The 18,356-nt window shown below is 54.5% G+C and overlaps 1 protein-coding gene across 17 annotated transcripts in view; it reads left to right on the top strand.

Annotated features, from left to right (window-relative positions):
• The window catches only part of LOC123589361 (monocyte to macrophage differentiation factor 2), a 128,839-nt gene that overhangs the window by 56,544 nt on the left and 53,939 nt on the right, over window positions 1-18,356 (top strand). For 12 of the 17 annotated variants that reach the window (XM_045461349.1, XM_045461348.1, XM_045461351.1 and 9 more), the window contains one exon: window positions 8,383-8,981. In XM_045461349.1, the coding sequence (XP_045317305.1) occupies window positions 8,383-8,981 (599 nt within the window). Of the gene's footprint in view, window positions 1-4,037; window positions 4,173-7,161; window positions 7,213-8,205; window positions 8,231-8,382; window positions 8,982-18,356 lie in introns of those variants that run through there. The other 5 variants (XM_045461363.1, XM_045461360.1, XM_045461362.1 and 2 more) reach the window with 5 other exon arrangements.

Below are 18,356 nucleotides of genomic sequence, written 5' to 3'. Positions count from 1 at the left end.
CATGTTCCCCAGTCCCAAGACTGGGACTAGAATTTCCAGAGGCTTCACTACCTGAATAGTTGATTGATTAACTGCGGGGGTAGATTATTTAAGTCCCACCCAGACTAAAATCTTTAACAGTCAAGTAAATGTTCAAGTTCTGTTAAACAAACACTCAAGAGTAAAGTGACTTGACATCACTTATTTTAATGGCACTGAACCCTTTGAGCTGAACACATCTATGACCTCTGGCTTCATTTCCCATATATATGACTTGAATTCCTGTTTTCCAATTAAATATCTTACCTGAGCTACAGATCCAAATACCTACTAGAAATCTACATCAGAATAGACGTATCAACTTTAAATTGAATAATTTCAAATACCATGAGTCCTGGTACCCTGTGCTTTCCCAGGGCATACATTGTTGACTGGAAGTTGCTCAGCATATGATGTGCCAAGAAAAATAACAATCGCTGAGTTTTGACTGATGAGTGTACAAGGAATGGCCCAACCCAGAGCACTGCTATTTATGGGTTGTGGCAGTGAGTTCATCAGGAATGGGATCCCGGGATTAAGTTTGGCCAACCCCTTCTAGTGATGCGGCCAGAAAGAAGGGCCGGGATCTAAGGCTCTCCATGTGCCTGCTGCCACCTGTCCTTGTCTTCTGGTCCCCTCAAGAGCCCTGGCTTTCTGCCTCTAGACCCATCACCCCTGGAAACCTGCACTTTGACCTTAACCAGATGCTTTTTCTTTGGGCTCCTTTGCCCCTTTGGTTGATGGAGTCCCGGGACTCTGGTGCCCTCTGGTGGCCACAGAGGGCAGCTCAACACTCCATTTTATTTGTGGATTTCCAAAGGCCTTCAACCCTTTATAGTTTAGACTTGTTTTGCTCACCTGCCCATGGGCCTGGAGCAGGGATACAAAGATGAATAAAACTCAGTTCTTGTCCTTGATAAGCTTCCAGTTGAGGGGATGCAAGGGAGATGGGTGGGAATCTATTCATTCCTTTTGTTTACTCATTTAACCGCTACTGAGCACCTACCTAGTAGGTACTGAGTATAGCAGTAAAGAAGGCAGTTGGAGTCCCTCCCTTTACAGAACACAGACGCCCGTGGGCGTTAAATACTCCAGAAAATACATTTAGATAGTGATACATGCCTATGAATGAAATAAAACAGGTAATGAGGTAGAGAATGACCACAGGGGTGACCGTCAAGAGAATGGTCTGGAGACAGTAACGGAGCTGAGTTTTAATGTGAGGAAGGTGCCAGCATTCAGACACAAAAGGAGGAGCATTTTAGGAAGAGGAGACAGCAAAGGGAAAAAGGTTTCAGAGGAGGGAATGAGCTTAGAGCATTTGAAAGCAGGAGTTTGGTATGGCTGGAGCCCTGGGATGGAGGGAGCAGTGGGCCGGTCAGCAGGGCCAGCTGGGAGAGGGTTTGAGCCCTGCCTGAGTCTCTGCAAAGGGGAGTCATGGGGGAGCGTGGGCCGAGGAGTAACATCTCATTTGTCTTTAAGAAACATAGTTTGATATGATGTGAACCCACGGGAGCACAGGGGAGGCGTCTAGATCCAACTCTGGCAGTCAGGGAGGCCTTCCTGGATAAAGCGTATTAGTTATCCATTCCTGCATAGCAAACTGTCCCCAAACTCAGTGGCTTAAATTAATAAGAAACATTTATCATCGCACAGTTTCTGGGAATTGGGGCATAGCTTTGCTGGGCGGTTCCGGCTCGGGGTCCCTCATGAGGTGCCGTCAGCATCTTGGTGAGGGCTGCATTCATCTGAAGGTTGTTGAGGCTGGAGGGCTCACATCCAAGATGGCGCACTCATGTGGATGGCAGGTTGGTGCTGGCTGTCGGTTTCTCACCATGTGGATCTCTCTAGGGCTGCTTGAGTGTTCTCTCAACACAACCGGCAGCTTCCCCCAGAGCGAGGGATCCCAGAGAAGGCAAGGAAGCCACGCCTTTTATGGTTTAGCTCCAGAAGTCACGCTGTCATTTTGGCAGATCTCCGTTGATTACATAGGTCGGCGCTATTCAGCACGGGAGGGGACCCCACAGGGGTGTGAAAACCAGAGGGTGTGAATTGTTGGGGATCTCCTTGGAGGTCGGCTGCCTAATCTGAGTCCTAAAGGAAGAGTGCCAATTGGCCAGGTGATGAAGATTAAGGTTAGGGGCTGAACTGTGTCCCCTTGAAATTCTTAGGTTGAAGCCCTGATTCCCTCTGCCTCAGAATGCAACTGTATTTGCAGTTAGGGCCTTTAAGAGGTGATTAAGGTAAAACGAGGTCATCGGGATGGGCCCTAATCCAGTGTGACTGGTGTCCGTGTAAGAGAAGATTAGGACACAGAGGGGCACACAGGGAGACATCCATGTGAGGGCGCAAGGAGAAGACAGCCATCTGCAAGACAAAGACGGAGGCCTCAGGAGAAGCCAAACCTGCGGACGCCTTGATCTTGGCCCTCTAGTCTCCAGAACTGTGAGCAAATAAATATTTGCAGTTGAAGCCGCCCAGTTTGTGGTATTTTGTTATGGCGGCCCCAGCAAACTAACAGAGTTGAGGAAAGGTGTTCCAAGGCCGGAGCCAAATAGTTGGCATTGCTAGATCCTGAAGAGCAGGGGGCCGGCAAACTTTTTCTGTACAGAACCAGAGAGTAGTATTCATTCTCAGTTATTCCAGGCCTTAAGGTCTCTGTTGCAAGAAAACAGTTATAGACAATACATAAACAAATGGGTGTAGCTCTGTTCCAATAAAACTTTATTTATCAAAGCAGCAGCCCAGAGGCCATAGTTTGGCAACCGCTGCTGAAGAGGGGTGCAGGGAGGAGTGGGAGATGAGCCTGGGTCATGGTGAGAACCAGGCTCTGCTTTCAGCCCTGATACCTGCCTCTCGAGGGTCAAGGTTGGGCGTGTGTATATGTATATGGGGAGTCCTACAAAGGTTCTTACGTGTATGGGGGGAGTCCTGTAAAGGGGATTGTTCGATCACATGGTCTCAGGCTCAGTTCTTGGCTCCACCTGTCCGGCCGCTCTGAACCTTTATTTCGTCATCTGCAAAGTGAGAGCGACAACATCTGAGTCACAAGAGTCGATGTGAGCTCTGGGGCCTCGCTAGAGCCCCTCACATAGGGTCTGGCACACTGTAGGTAGGTGGTCTATAAATATCCGTTCCCAGCCTCCACTTTTCCTCCTGCATATATGCAATCGTTACTATAAGAATTTATACCCCAATAGCAAGATGGCAGCAAAAAGCTTCACTCCGAGGGGTAGAATTATGCATCTACACCCAAGACCACATGAATCCCCCATGTGACAAAGGGACAGTCTTTCACCAAGTGAAAGTCTTTCCCCCAGCTGGAGGGCTGTTGCCAAAGCGAGTTTTAAGGACACGAGCTTCTTTTAAAACACCTTATCCAACGAGGTTGTTGGGCCAGAGCCCTGGAGCTGACCTGGCCCCGTTTTGCATCGTTTTAAGCAGAGGCGTCATGTTTTGATTTGTCATTTAAAACTCTGGCTGCGGGGTAGAGGACAGATTGTAGGGGAGATGGAACCTGCCCCCCTTGTCTCCTCTCAGTGTCTTAGATGTTCATATATTGGGGCCGCCCCCCTTTTGGTAAGCGTTTGCTTTACCCTTGTCCCTCCTTTTCTTGGTCCTGTCCATTGGGGGACTACAAAGTGGGGACACAACAGCCCACCGGTCTCCCAGAGCCTTAGATGAGCAAGTGGCCCCTGAGCTTAGTGTGGCCCCGCCTCTCCTGCAGAGGCCCCACCTCTTGAGCTGGAGACAGGGGTGGGCCCCCTAGTACTGTCTGTCCTCAGCCAGCCCGCCCTCATCTGGAGACCCCGCCCCGATCTTGGAGGCCACGCCCACACCCATTAATTGGCCGGCAGGTGGCGCTGGCGCCCCGCCCAACATCTCACCAGCTCCGCCCCTCCCTTGAGGCCCCGCCTTCTCAGGGTCTCGTCCTCGTCCATTGGGTGGCCGGCGGGAGGAGACACCGCCCCGCCCGTCGGGCCCCGCCCCCGAAAGGCCTCCCCCCCCCCCCCCCCCCAAGGTCCCGCCCCGTCCGTTGGGCGGCCGGCAGGAGGCGCCGCGCCACGCGCGGGCGCGGGGCGAGGGTCGAGGGCGCGGGCCGACGTTGGTGTGGGAGCCGCGCGGGAACGCAGCGGCGGCGGACTGTGTCGGAGGTGAGTGCGGGGTGCGCGAGGAGCGGCGGCCGGGGCGCCGGGGCGCGGAGCCGGCCGGCGGGGAGGCCGCGGGGCGCGTGCTGGGGCAACGGGGCCCTCACGGGGCATCTCTTGGGCAGTTCTGGCCAGGCTTGTCCGGTTGCCATGGAGACCGGCTACGGTCGGGCTCCCGGGCGCCGTCCCGGGGGGGGGGGGGTGGGGGGGTGGTGGGACCCGAAGCGGGGCGAGTGCGGGCGAGCCGGCCTGCGGGTTCCAGGGTTCGCCTGAGGCCACTATCCCCTGAGACCCGGGAATCTGGCCCCCCCACTGCGGGGGACCCTGGGCCTCAGCCTCCCTGGTGCTCCCTTAGAGGGGGGTCTGGCATTGCGGGCGTCGCGGGGGAGCAGGGCGCGGGGGTCCGAGCCCTCCCTCCAGGGTCGGGTGACATTCTCCCCCCACCCCCCCCCCGTCCCCGCCCACAGCCCGTCCCGGTTTTCCTGTTCACGCAGCAGCGCGTTCCCCACTCGTGTGCCAGCCGAAAGCATTGTCTCCCAGCTATTTCTGTAACACCTCCGGCCCCTCGACAAATACTGCATCTAAGAAAACAGATGCTGAGCTGGAGCTCCTGGGGGCCCCGCGGAAGAAACTGGTTTATTTCCCGTCAGGGAGCCGGTTGGTGGGACCGCGGGGGGAGCTGCAGACGCGCCGGCTCAGCGCACCGCCCCCCCCCCCCCTCAAGTGTTTGGTTAATCTGAATTGCCCGAAAGAATTTTGTCAGTCGCCAGTGATTACAGGTGTCTCCAGTTAGCACGGGGCCACCTCTCGTGCATTCCAGAGAGGAGCCAGTCCTTAATCCCACTGGTGGAAAAAGCCCCCTCTGAGGCGGGTAGCATGTCAGAATCACATCTGATTAAATTCTTTTTGTATTTGAGAGCCTTGCTTCTGCCGGAGCTGTCAAGGTAGGGTTTATGGATGGTGGGGATAAAGCAGAGCCTGAGTCTGCCCTCTTCCTTCCCTGTCCTGTTGGAAATTCTAATGGGTTCCACATTGTGTTGTTGGGCCGGCCGTGTGCCTCCACCCATTTCGTCAGCCCGGCACTGACCTCGCTGGCTTCACTCGCTGGTGTGACTTACGCTTGTTTTCATCAGAAATCGGATTCTTCCTTGAGAACAAGAGAAAAACATTCTCTAAGAGAAGCAACAGCAGGTGTCCTGCACCCTTGGGCCCGCGTTTCCCCAAACATTTGTATGGAAGACAGAGTAGAGCACGGGGCAGAAAAGGGCAAGGCGGGTCACGCCTCCCAAACCCAGGTCGGGTTACCCCGGGGGGCGCCTGCCCTCCTGCCCTTGCTAGAAACGGGTCCGGCACAGTGCGACAGATAGGCTGTCCTCCGCATTCTGTCTGTGAAGGACGCTGGCGAGGGAACACGTGGCCGCCACAGTGGCTGCTCTCTGAAGATGGCCACCAAGGGAATGCCCGCGAGGAGAAGAAGGCTTCCTTGACAACACAGACCACACATTCCGGGGTCTGTGTTCGCCGGGGCTCCTTGGGGCTTAAGGCGGGGCTCCTGAAGAGAACAGATCACACCCTCTCTTGCATTTTCTCTCGTCTTGACGTGATTTTGCTGCCTTTGCTTTGGAATCCTGCTGAGGAGAAGGGAGGGGAGCTCACTTCTGAGGCCCTGGGAGGGGACCTAGCAGTGTTGTAAGTTGTTTTTTTTTTGTTTTTTTTTTGAAGTTTATTTATTTTGAGGCAGAGAGCATGAGTGAGCAGGGCAGGGGCAGAGAGAGAGGGAGAGAGAATCCCCAGCAGGTTCTGAGCTGTGAATGCAGAGCCCGATGTGGGGCTTGATCCCACAACCTGAGAGATCATGACCGGAGCCAAAATCAAGAGTCAGATGCTTAACCGACCGAGCCACCCAGGGGCCACTCTAGTTTTTTCTTTCTTTTTTTTTTTTTTTAATTTAAAAAAAAAAAATTTTTTTTTTTTCAACGTTTATTTATTTTTGGGACAGAGAGAGACAGAGCATGAACGGGGGAGGGGCAGAGAGAGAGGGAGACACAGAATCGGAAACAGGCTCCAGGCTCTGAGCCATCAGCCCAGAGCCCGACGCGGGGCTCGAACTCCCGGACCGCGAGATCGTGACCTGGCTGAAGTCGGACGCCCAACCGACTGCGCCACCCAGGCGCCCCTTTCTTTCTTTCTTTTTATTAAAGTAGAGTTGTATACGCTTCAGACCTTGCAGAACCCAGACCCACTGCCAGACGCACAATAGCCGTTGCCTTCTCCGCAGTATCTGGGCGTCTTTCCCGTAGTTTACGGCGTGATATTCAAGTTTACTTTCAGACATCTTGAAAGGCAGAGGCTTCCAAGCCCCTGGGCCACTTTGGGTTTGGGCCGAGGCCCTGGGGCCTGTGCTTGAAGGAGGCGGCCGAGTAAGCCAAGTGTCCGTGGAGGGTTCAGGTCCTCGGAGAAGGTGCTGGCCCAGAGGCTTCTGAGCCGGGGTGTCCTGAGAGGCAAGCTGTGTACGTAACTCGCGAGCTCCAGTCTTCAGAAAGCTACTGCATAAAAAACAGCTTTGCGGTGGTAAAGCATAAATGACAGGCTGTACAACACGAGGAGGGTCCCCCACCCGCCCCCCCAAAGGGCAGACGTTAGTGTTCGGAACCTAGTCTTTGGCGCGTGAAGCTGTCAGCAGCAGCTTGAAGAGTTCAGGCTTTTCTGAGGGTTGTATGATGGCGGACAGATCCCGGATGGTTCTAGAGGAGTTGAGCGGAGGGTCTGCTCCCGAGCTTCCTTCACAGCAGCCCTGGAGGGAGGGAGACACTTAGCGCATGTGACGAAGCCGGGGTGCACGACTAGCAAGAGGCCCAAGCACACTGTCAGTGTCGCAAGCACCTTACGCTTTGAGTTCCCTGGGCCGGGGGGGGGGGGGGGGGGGGGGGGAGGGGGGGTGCCAGTGTGGGTTCTTTTGTTCGCGAGGCTCCCTGGTGACTCTCTCCTGCCCTAAGCGGACAGCCTCACTTCCTGAAAGCCTTTCCCAGAGCTGCTGGAGCCAGAGGTGGGTCAGGACTGGGGACGCTGACTTCAGCCGAATGAGTGCTGATGTTTGTCACAGTGGAGGTGGGACCCAGGCCCCTGTTTCCAGAGCCTTGGGAGAGTAGACTTTTCTTGGTTAGCCTGTCTGGTTTTGTCTTTGGCGAGGGCAGCAGCATAGAAGTGGGGTGCAGTAGTTAGGTGATGGGTCTGATTTCCCAGTGTCCCCCACTTGCTGCAAAGCCTTGGTGTTTATGAAGCAGAGACGCTTCTTTTTCTCGTGCCTTCCTGCTCCCTACAGTGCTTGCGGGAGAGCCTGGCAAACATCTCTTTAGAATTCTCAGACCCTTCGAGCTCTAGGGGCTTTGGATGGGGGATTTTTAGACGCACCGAAGTGTCCCAGCGCTGTTTTCTAATTTCCCCAGCAAGATTGCATCTGTGGCCTGGACAGGGCCTGAATACCAGGCTGGATGCGGTGGGTGGAATGCATACATTCCAGTCATGCCTCCCCTGGTTCTGGAAGAGCCCTTTTGTGTCCACTGTGGTCGTGTGGACGTTGTAGGGCCAGGCAAGGGCCAGTGAGGGACAGCATTTTGGGGGGGGGGGGTTGTCTGTGGTTTGAATGTCTGATCACTTACCACTCTGTTAACGTGCCTGCGACTTTGCCTGTTTTCCTACATCCACGTGCTTGCGATTAATTTCCCGTATTAGACGCAGCGGTGGCGGAGAGGCTGGGCTTGGGAGATCAGGCTTGCTGCCCTCCGTGGGCTGCCTCCCACGAGACCTGGCCAGCCCTGTGGCGATTCTGCCAGGCAAGCGCTCTCATCCCCACGCCCGCTGCCCCTCTTTCTTGGCTGCCTACCGCGCAGGACGTATGTGCCCAGCACGTCCCAGAAGTCAGAACCCTGCAGCCGAGTGTGTCTTACCTTTTGGTGACCTCATCGTGCTTCCTGGAAACGGCTTTCCTTGAAGGGTGCTTCGGGCCATTCGGACCTGCTTAGTTCCTTGCAGTCCCTGCTGGTTGCAGTCATATTCTGCCTCAGGTGCTTGGCGGGGGTGGGGTGGGGGGGGAGACTTGGCCGAAGGTAGCATGCCCTCTGGCTCCGTTGCGGCCCCGGGCCCCGGGTGGCCGAGCCTCGCTCCCTCTTGTCGCTCATGATGGTTGACGCTAACCCGCCTTACGTTTTTCTCTCAGGACACGGCCTTTACCCTGCCATCGGCCAGAGCCGTCGGTCCTTGTCCTTGAAGGCTGGCCCACCATGTTTTATGGGACCCACTTCATCATGTCTCCACCCACCAAGAGCAAGCTAAAGCGGCAGAGCCAGCTGCTGTCCAGCGTGCTGTCCCGGACGCTGAGCTACAAGTACCGCGACCTGGACACCACCTTTTCCAGCCTGGGCGCCAGCGACGACCCCGCGGAGCTCTCCACCCAGCTCTCGGCCCCCGGGGTCCTGAAGGTGTTCGGGGACAGCGTCTGCTCGGGCACCCACTACAAGAGCGTCCTGGCCACGGGCACGTCCAGCGCCCAGGAGCTGGTGAAGGAGGCCCTGGAGCGCTACGCCCTGAGCCCCGAGTGCGCCAGCCAGTACGTCCTGTGCGACGTGGTGGGCCAGGCCGGCGACTCTGGGCAGCAGTGGCGGGCCGAAGGCTTTCGGGTGTTTGGGGACAACGAGAAGCCCCTTCTGATCCAGGAATTATGGAAACCCCGCGAGGGCTTGTCCCGGAGGTTTGAGCTGAGAAAGAGGTCAGACGTGGAAGAGCTGGCAGCCAAGGACGTGGACACCATGACGGCAGGTGAGAAGGAGAGAAGGTTCAGGAAGAGCAGGGGCTGGTCAGGGGAGAATGAAAAGGCACAGGCTCGGGATCCGTTTGGGGGAAAACTCGTCTGTCACGGCGTCTGAGGACTTTTTTTTTTTTTTTTTTTAATGTTTATTTTATTTTTGAGAGAGAGACAGAGTGCGAGCAGGGGAGGGGCAGAGAGAGAGGGAGACACAGACTCTGAACCAGGCCCCAGGCTCTGAGCTGTCAGCACAGAGCCTGACGCGAGGCTCGAACTCACGAGCCGTGAGATCATGACCTGAGCGGAAGTCGGACGCCCACCGACTGAGCCACCCAGGCGCCCCTTGAGGACTTCTTAATCAAAGTTGCTGCGGAGACTGCAGTTGGTCTATACTGCGGGACACGTGCGCGTGCTGTAGTGGCTCCTGATGGAGTCTTGCAGTGTCGTAGGGCAGGTCCCTCCTTTGTTCCAGCTCCCCAGTCATGTGCTTTGGTGCAGACAGCCGTGCACAGCCGCGCAGGTGGCCGAGGGGTTATGGGAAGTCCCACGGTGCCCGAGGTGTGGGGGTGAGTCTTTGGAACAGTCCAGTGAAGGGACGAGGAGGTGTGAAGGGTGTCCAGAGGTGATGGGGTGCCCGGGGCACTTGGAGGCCTGTGGGCCAGGGCTCTGTGTCTGTCTGTTTGGCCAGTTCGGCTGGTGGAGAGGAACTGATTATCTTAATAGGTAAACGCCAGGGGCGCCTGGGTGGCGCAGTCGGTGAAGCGTCCGACTTCAGCCAGGTCACGATCTCGCGGTCCGTGAGTTCGAGCCCCGCGTCGGGCTCTGGGCTGATGGCTCAGAGCCTGGAGCCTGTTTCCGATTCTGTGTCTCCCTCTCTCTCTGCCCCTCCCCCATTCATGCTCTGTCTCTCTCTGTCCCCAAAAAAATAAATAAACGTTGAAAAAAAAAATTAAAAAAAAAATAGGTAAACGCCATAAAAAATCATTTTCTCCCAAAGCCAAAAGACTCTTCGGTGTATCTCAGATCATAGTTGGCTTTTTCTTAATTTCTTGTAGAAAATGGTGGCTTTATGCAGAAAAGGGGCTTGTCTTCTGTGGTCCTCAGCGGAAGGATGTTTAACGGCCTTAAGGGACTTGTCATTTGATTTCACAATATCCCAGGATCGAAAGAGACCTTGAGCACTCCTGACCTGTTGTGTGTGCCCCCGAGGGATTGCAAATGCTCCTTTTCTCTAGTTCTGCTTCTGGCGTGGGGCCCGCTTTGTACCTTCAGTGTGGAGGTGAGGAGTGGAACTCCAGGGACCGGGGTCACTCAGGCCTGATGGGGACCTCCGTGTCCCACAGTCCAGGGGTGTGCCACGGTTGGCATTCAGCAGCAGCGGTCCTCTGTTACCTCGGGCAGATCACTTCACCCCTGTGGCCTCAGTTTCCTGATCTGGATAATGGGGGCATGACTTCCGAGTCACGGGCGTTAGCGATGTACGCAAAGCACTTAGCATGGTGCTTGGCAGACGCTCAGGGAGTTAGAGTTGTGTATTATCGTTAACGTTTCCTGTACGTGGTAAGCAGTTTGTCCTGTGTGCTTATAGGCAGAAGTTGGGGGTCCTACTGACAGGGGGGACATCTGATCGCTGATGCCATTTGGAGTTGCTGGCACGTGGCGGCAGTAAAAAAGCTCGCCAACTGGAGTTGACATTTTTGCAGTCAACTCTCCCTGGCCCAGCACCCTAACGTCCCCACCCTGTGGGTCCAGGGTCTGGCGTTCCATCCGGCCCTGCCTTGCCTCGATCCAGCGCACTCTGGCCCCGTCATTCAGAAGATGCCCCAGGAGGCCAGGCAGACCTGCTGAGTGAGAGGCCGCTGGTGTTCAGCTCGTGGTCATTGTCCCGCTCGGTGTTTGTTCTGCGGGGCGGAGGGCAAAAGCGCGTGGGTCTCTGGGCCCCGGGTGTCGGCTAGGACGTTGGAAAGCTTGCTCTGTATTGCACAGGTGAGGGGACCAGGGGCCAGAGGCCATCTGTAGGAAGGGGGTCTTTATCTCCTGTTCACCAACCCCTTACGGACGGTGTTCCTTTTACATCAGTCGAGGCAAGAGAAGGCCGCATTGCCCACGGCCTATTCAACTTGGCATTGGTTTTGCAAAACCTTTCAAATAAAGAGTCCATTGAATGGGACCAGTCTCATGGACACACTTGGCCGGGCCGGAGGCGGGTTGTGTTACCTGCCTGAAGCAGGCCTCCTGGACCCCAGGGAATCACCCTTTGCTGCTGGCTTTCCCTTGGGGCGTGGTCCGGGACTGCGGGGCCTCCTGACCGTGCTGTCCTCCCGCCAGCGACGGTAGAGATGGTGCGGTGAGGCCTGCGGAGGCTGAGCTGTCCGAGCGGACCCCGAGGAGCTGAAGGGGGAGTTTGGTGTTGACTTGGTGTTTCTGTGTCAAGTCTGATAACGAGAAGGAATCTCCAGCTTGTTGGTCTGCCCTGCTCGGGAGATGCCCCCGGTGCCTGGCCGTCCTCTGGGTGCCCGGCTGGCCTGTGCGCCGCGCTGAGGCTGTGTGGTGGCACTTGCAGTGGTGAAATCGACGCCCACAGAGGTGGAGCGTTTTAGGGCCTGGGACGGTGGTGATTCCCCCGCAGAGCAGCACTCCAGGGCTGCTCTGTGCGTCTTTTCCCCCAAAGAGCAGGGGAGGTCGACCCTACAATTCTAGCGAGCCATCTGGAAAGAGTGGTGGTAAAGGGAAGGGACTGCCTGTGTGTGTGCGCACGTGTGCAGGCGTGCGCGTGTCTGTGTGCAGGTGTGTGTGCATGTGCGTGCGCGGGAGTTAACGCTGGCCTTCTCTGGCTTCAGGTGACCGAGCGCTGTCGCAGTGAAGGACTCCTCCGGTCGCTAGCGAGCCGGGGCTCCCTAGTCCTGGTTCAGAGTAAGCCGGAGCCGACGCCCCCTCCCGGCTGCTCTTTGGAGCTGAGGAGCAGCTGGGAGCGGGTGCCGGGTGCTGGGGACCCACCACAGGCCCTCTCCTGCAGGCTCGCCGGGGTCCGCTCACAATCCCGGGGCGAAGGAGGGTGTGCCAGAGGCTTCCCCGTGGCGCCGGAACGAGGATCCACGGGCTCTCCTTCCCCGTTCGGACCCTTGTCACGCACCCGTAGTCACGCACTCGGACACTTTGGGTTTCGTTTTCCATAAATATTGCCTTTTTGCAGCTGCCGGCTCCCCTGATTTCCAGAGTCTCAAAATACTGTGTGTCTGCTCTGGGAGGGGGCGGCTGGCGTGGGGGGCGCCGCGAGGCCCTCCTGTGTGCGTTTTCCCGGAAGGCTGGTGTCCAGGGCCGGGAGCGCTGACAGGCCTCTGCGTCTCGTCACCGACAGAGACAACAGTCACTTCTGTGCACTTCGGGGTGGGGTGACAACCGGGCCATGTGGTCTTCGTCAGTGGCGTGGGGAGGGCGCGAGAGGAGGTGCGTTTGCGTCCTCAGGACGGAAGTGTGTGTTCAGCTTTGATTTCTCAACCTTGGCCTCAGGGACAAGTTAGGTCAGTAGTTTGCTGTGTGGGCCAACCTGTGCGCATTGGCGGGGATTCAGCGACGTTCCAGGCCTCTGCCTGCTGGATGCTAGCAGCACCCCTGCCGACTGCGACAACCAAACGTGTCCCTGGGCGTTGCCAGGTGGCCCGGGGGGCAAACTTGCCGGGACACGGAGCCACTGAACCGGACGGAGCGGCCGCACCGAGCGCCTCACCGTTGGGGCCAGCGGCCACGTGCCTTTGTGACCCTCAGGCCGCACTCTCCCTCCCGGGGCTCCCTGAGGACTCGGCGCCCCAAAGCCCAGTGTCTTGAGGGTGACATATGGAGCTTCTTTTTCTGTCTGTGGATGCCTTTTCTGTGTGGCCTGCGTGGCCCTCAGAGGCTTGGCATTGTTCTGTCCTCTGCAGGCGGTGTCTCCTTCTCTTCTTTGGGTGTCCTCTTAGAAGAAGGCCAGCTTAGAGCGTTTCTGAAGCCGCTGTGACTCCAGGTGTGCAGGCCACGCCATTCCAGGCATCTCTGCCTCTGTCACTGGGCTTGTGACTAACCGTCTACACGGTATGGGGGCATACAGTAGGTGCTCATTAAAAGCCCACTGAAGTACTAACGCACGGAAGGAGAGCCAGCTCCCAAGTTTCACTTTCCACGTGCATCCAAGACTCCAGAGTTTGGCTCCATTTTCTTTTCTTTTTAAAATTTTTTTAGTGTGTATTTTTGAGAGCGAGCGAGCGAGCCAGTGCGAGCAGGGGAGGGGCAGAGAGAGAGAGGGAGATGCAGAGTCCGAAGCGGGCCCCAGGCTCCGAGCTGTCAGCACAGAGCCTGACATGGGGCTCGAACCCATGAACCGTGAGATCGTGACTTGAGCCGAAGTCGGACGCCCAACCGACTGAGCCACCCGGGAGCCCCATCCGTTTTCTATTGTAGGGGTTGGAGACGGGGCGGCGAGAGGGTGGTGTTCCGACAGCGTGGCAGTCCACTAGTGCCAGCTGTGGCTTTGAGCGACTGGGAGTGTGTCCCTCGGGTACCTGAGCGTGCAGCCCGCCACACTCCTTTCTCCTTTAGGCCCAGCTGGAGTAGCCGGGGGTGGTGGAGAGGTCGTCTCTGAGCGCCTGACTCTGAGTATGTGGTTCCTCCCACCTTCTCCTCCATGGATGGGCAGGCAGGGCCTCGGCCTCGGTGACAGACAGGGATGTTGAGGCTTCAGGGGGGCCCTCTGCTGTCTCCACCCACCGATTGTGCGCTGTGAATTCTGTCCTCACACGTCCCCCGACCTCTCCGCGCTTTTGACGTGTTTTCTTTCGCCGTGGATCTGATCTTTAATAACTTCTCTCAGGATGAAGGAGGCGATCTGGATTTTCTTCTCCTTTTATTTTAGGAGGAATCGCCTTGTGGGTCTTGAGTGAGACTCTTTGAGCGTATTTGCGGCGATGGACTCATTGTGGGCAGCATTTATCTTATGTGGTTTGGTAGAAAGCAAGACAACCCCTAACTTTCCTCATCAATCTAAAAGTAGAAAAGCAATTGAGCTTAAAAGACATTTTTGAGGATTTTTAATTCAGAGAGAACATAAAATTGAATGGTTAGTTGCTCACGGCCCATCTTATCCTTTAATTCACTGCGTAGATTTTTTTTTTTTTTTTTTAAGTTAAGTCTTCAGCATCACAGAGAAGCGCACCGGCAGCGGCAGAGGCAGCTTCGCGGTCCCGTTCTGGGAAGCTGGGTGGTGCCCGCCCGGGGCCTGGCTAGCGGCACCACCCCCTTCCCCGGGACTTGCCACCTCGTCCTACGAGGAGCCTCCCAAGTCAGGTGCCCCGTGCTTCCCACAGCAAACACAGGGGGAGGGCAGAGCCGGCATAAAACATTTGGAAGATGTGACACGTAAGAGGAACTGGCTTGGGGAGGGCCGGTGTGGACGGTGGGGGGCGGGGACAGGGAAGGGATTTAGCCAATGAGGGAAGTGCGTGCCTGTGGGGGGTGCAGGCCCTCCTGGGGTGTTGGGCCAGAAGGGATTAGGTGTCAGGTTGAGGGGATGAGAGAGAACGCCAGACACCTGTCAGCCCCTCGGAGCCACAGGCCTCCACCTTTCTTCACATTTGGCCCCCAGTCGGGATGCTCCCAAGGTGAGAGCGGATGTTTATTGGTTGGCACGAATAACTAGCGATTCCGTGAACTGAACAGCACTGAACTCAGATTTCCTAAAACCTCTTCGTAGTTTTGGTGAAACTGATGTTAAAAGTCTAGAAGTAGATAGATTTGAAACCACTTATTTAGCCAGCATTTGCTGTCTAACTAGGACAACAAATCCACCTGGCTCCCGAGGCCCTTCTGTGTTGTACCAAAGCACAATAAAATGAATCAGCCTCTTGAAAGTGGTCTTGAAAGAGGCAGACATAGGGGCGCCTGGGTGGCGCAGTCGGTTAAGCGTCCGACTTCAGCCAGGTCACGATCTCGCGGTCCGTGAGTTCGAGCCCCGCGTCGGGCTCTGGGCTGATGGCTCAGAGCCTGGAGCCTGTTTCTGATTCTATGTCTCCTTCTCTCTCTGCCCCTCCCCTGTTCATGCTCTGTCTCTCTCTGTCCCAAAAATAAATAAACGTTGAAAAAAAAAAAAGTATTTAAAAAAAAAAAGAAAGAGGCAGACATAAAAGCAAAATTTTGCATTTGGTTACACGGAAAGAGAGACCTCACTTGGGTTAACCGTGTGAAGCATTTCCAAGAAATATTAACATATTAACCACTATGTTTTATTACCACTTAAACCGTGTTCATATCTGTTGGTTCCCAAAAGTGACTTGTAATTTTGGGGAAAGATTTTGGGGGATATATTTAAATCATATAGAATGGTTTATCTCATGGATTTATTTATTTGTTTGGGGAGAGAGTAAGCTCAATTGCAGGAGGGGCAGAGGGAGAGGGAGAGAGAGACTCTTAAGCAGCCTTCACACTCAGCATGGAGCCCGACAGGGTGGAGGGAGGGCCTGAACTCACGAACTGTGAGATCGTGACCTGAGCCGAAATCAAGTGTTGACGCTTAACCCACTGAGCCACCCAGGCGCCCCCTCTCAGGGTTTTAGATGATATACTCACGTAAACAGAGAATGCTAGCCAACTATCTTTTCTTCCTTCTGAAGGTTGACGTGGCAGAAATGTTTGCTGAGGTCTGGGACACACATTCAGATGTGTCCAGAGTGACAGCAGTAAATGAGACCCAAGTCCACCTTCTTTGCTGTGCTGTCCTTGCACGGACTGAGTCCATCTTCGTGAAAGAATTCCGGTTCTCGAATGCCCAAGATAGGTCTGAACAGGATGAGCAGGGGTAGGGGGTATTGATCTCCTAAGCTCTGAGATAGGTGATAAAGTCGTGGTAACTGAAGGCATGTGGTCTGTGGACAGGAACATCCAAGCCGACGGAAGGAACAGAGTAGAGAAGGCAGAGGCAGACCTATTCGTTGACTGACCCAGTGGGAATTTGGCACAGTGTAGATCGTGTCACAGATTGTGGGGAAAGGGTTTTATAAATGGGTGTTGGGATGACTGGCTTCAGCCAAAAGAAGAAAGATTTCATAGAGAAGGCTTAAAAGGCACAAACCATAAGGGGAAGAGGTAGATGGATTTGACTATATCAGAGCTTAAACTTTCTCTTCAACTGAGGACAGTGTATAATAAGATTAAGGTCTACCTGTGGTGCTGTAAATTTCACTCAGACCTGGTTTTCCATCGCCTACATAAGCCACCTTATCCATTCCCCTAATCACGGGCACTCAGGTCGCATCCAGCTTCTTCCCACTACAAACACTGGCGCTCCCACCCTGTCGAGGGTCTGTGCAGAGTCCTCGGAGGGCATTCTCCCAGGGATGGAATTTCTGGATTACAGATGTATCCACTGTTTCCTACTAAGCGCTGACGGACAGCAGCTTCTCCAGAAAGGCTGCCATGACGATGGTGTGCTTTCTTGTGTGGTCCTTCCGCATCCTTAGGCACGGAGTATGAGCCCCCGGCCCTCAAAAATCTCCCTTGGAATCGCTCTTAAGTCAAAAGGTGCTGTAATGTTAACGTAGTAAGGGTCCTAGAGTCACGCAGACGTAGAAAGTCCCTGTAGCCAACTGGTCTGAGTAACTGTGAACTGAGTCACACGATGATTTCCCAATGTGTACATTTGAAACCGGCCTCTACCTAATCAAAATTCAAGAACTGCGTCTTCTGGATATTGATTAGCCAGTGACTCGAAGGAGAAAGAATTTTATTTTTTGTGCTCATTCACTAATTTGTCAGCAAATATTTGTTGGGCGCTACTCTGTTAGGTGCTGGATATATAGCAGTTGACAAAACAAAGAGGTTGTGTTCTCATGGAGCTTAGGAGTCTAGTGGGAAGTAAAGACAAAGAAATAATCACACGAAAACCATACTTACACGTTGCGATATGTGCTACGGAAGAAAAGCACATGAGCTAATTTCGCATGAAGGTTAGGGAAATTCTCACTGAGGAGGTAAAATGTAAGCCAGTCTTAAAGATGACGACACATTAACCAGGTGAAGGGCAGCAGATACTTGGTGGGGCGGGAAGAGCTCTCTGGGCAGAGGGAACAGCTGTGTACAGACTCGAGGAGGAGAGAGAATGAAGCAAATTCAAGGCACTGAAAGGAGGCCCGTGTGGCTGGAGCGTGGGGGGAGCTGTGGGCAGTGGGGCTGGGGAGATGGTCAGGGGAAAGACAGACAAGCTTGGGTCGTTGGGTATTTTAGATTTAGACTAAGTATAACAGGAGGCCCCGAAGGGGTTAAAATACCACTCTGGCTTCCAGGCAGAAAATACTTGAGGGGCGCCTGGGTGGCTCAGTCAGTGGGGCAACTGACTTCGGCTCGGGTCACGATCTCACGATTCGGGAGTTTGAGCCCCGCGTCGGGCTCTGTGCGGACAGCTCGGAGCCCGGAGCCTGCTTCGGGTTCCGTGTCTCCCTCTCTCTCTGCCCCTACCCCGCTGGCACTCTGTCTGTCTCTCTCTCAAAACGAAATAAATACTAAAAAAATATTTAAAAAAACAAAATACCTGAAAAGGTCAGTAATAGGAGATGATTAGATTATTGTAGGAACCTAGATGAGAGTTGCTGGTAGCCTCCAGTAGAGTTCGGAGGGAACACGTAGAGAGAAGTGTATGAATTGCAAATATATTGTGGAGGCAGAATCACCAATATTTGTAAGGAACTAGATGTTGAGTGTGAGAAAGAGGGAGATGTTGAGAATGACTGCCAGGTTTCTGGTATGCCCAGTTGGGTGGATGGAGATGCCATGCCCTAAACGGTGACTACTGAGAGAGAAACAAATTATGGAGGGAGGACTAAGAGGTCTCTTTGGACTAGGTTAAGTTTGAGACATTCAACGGAGGTGGTAGACAGGAAGTCAGATGATATGCATCTGCAGCTTAGAAGAGAGTCTGTTACAAAAACTTGAATTAAGCCATAAATAGGTGATATTTAAAGCTGTGAAAACTGAGATCATCTAGACAGCGAATGTATATGCGATAAGGAGAAACGAGGGCTTGATACGGAAACTGGAGTGACACCAACTCTAGAGGCTAAGTCATGGAGGAGCAGGCAGCAAATTAGGCTGAGGAGAGGCCAGAGATGCACAAGGCGGGACAAAGAGTGTGGTGCCATGGAGGCCAAGAAGAGGCCACCATAGACCAAAAGAATGTAGACTAAACGACATGGCAGTCACCAAAGACCTTACTGGGAGCTGTGCTGCTGGAATGTGGAGCATGCAGGCCGTATTGAAGTGGGCTGAAAACCAGGTACTTCTATTCTTGTAATACGTGGGATTGCTTACCCTAGAAAATCTTTCTGTATAGAGTACCTGGAAGGGTTGGTTGAAATATAAAAAAAATTCTC

Source organism: Leopardus geoffroyi, chromosome E3, assembly GCF_018350155.1.
Source record: "Leopardus geoffroyi isolate Oge1 chromosome E3, O.geoffroyi_Oge1_pat1.0, whole genome shotgun sequence".
Classification (NCBI taxonomy): Eukaryota; Metazoa; Chordata; class Mammalia; order Carnivora; family Felidae; genus Leopardus; species Leopardus geoffroyi.
Note: the sequence above shows the minus strand (reverse complement) of the source record. Positions and strands in the feature narration are given on the sequence as shown.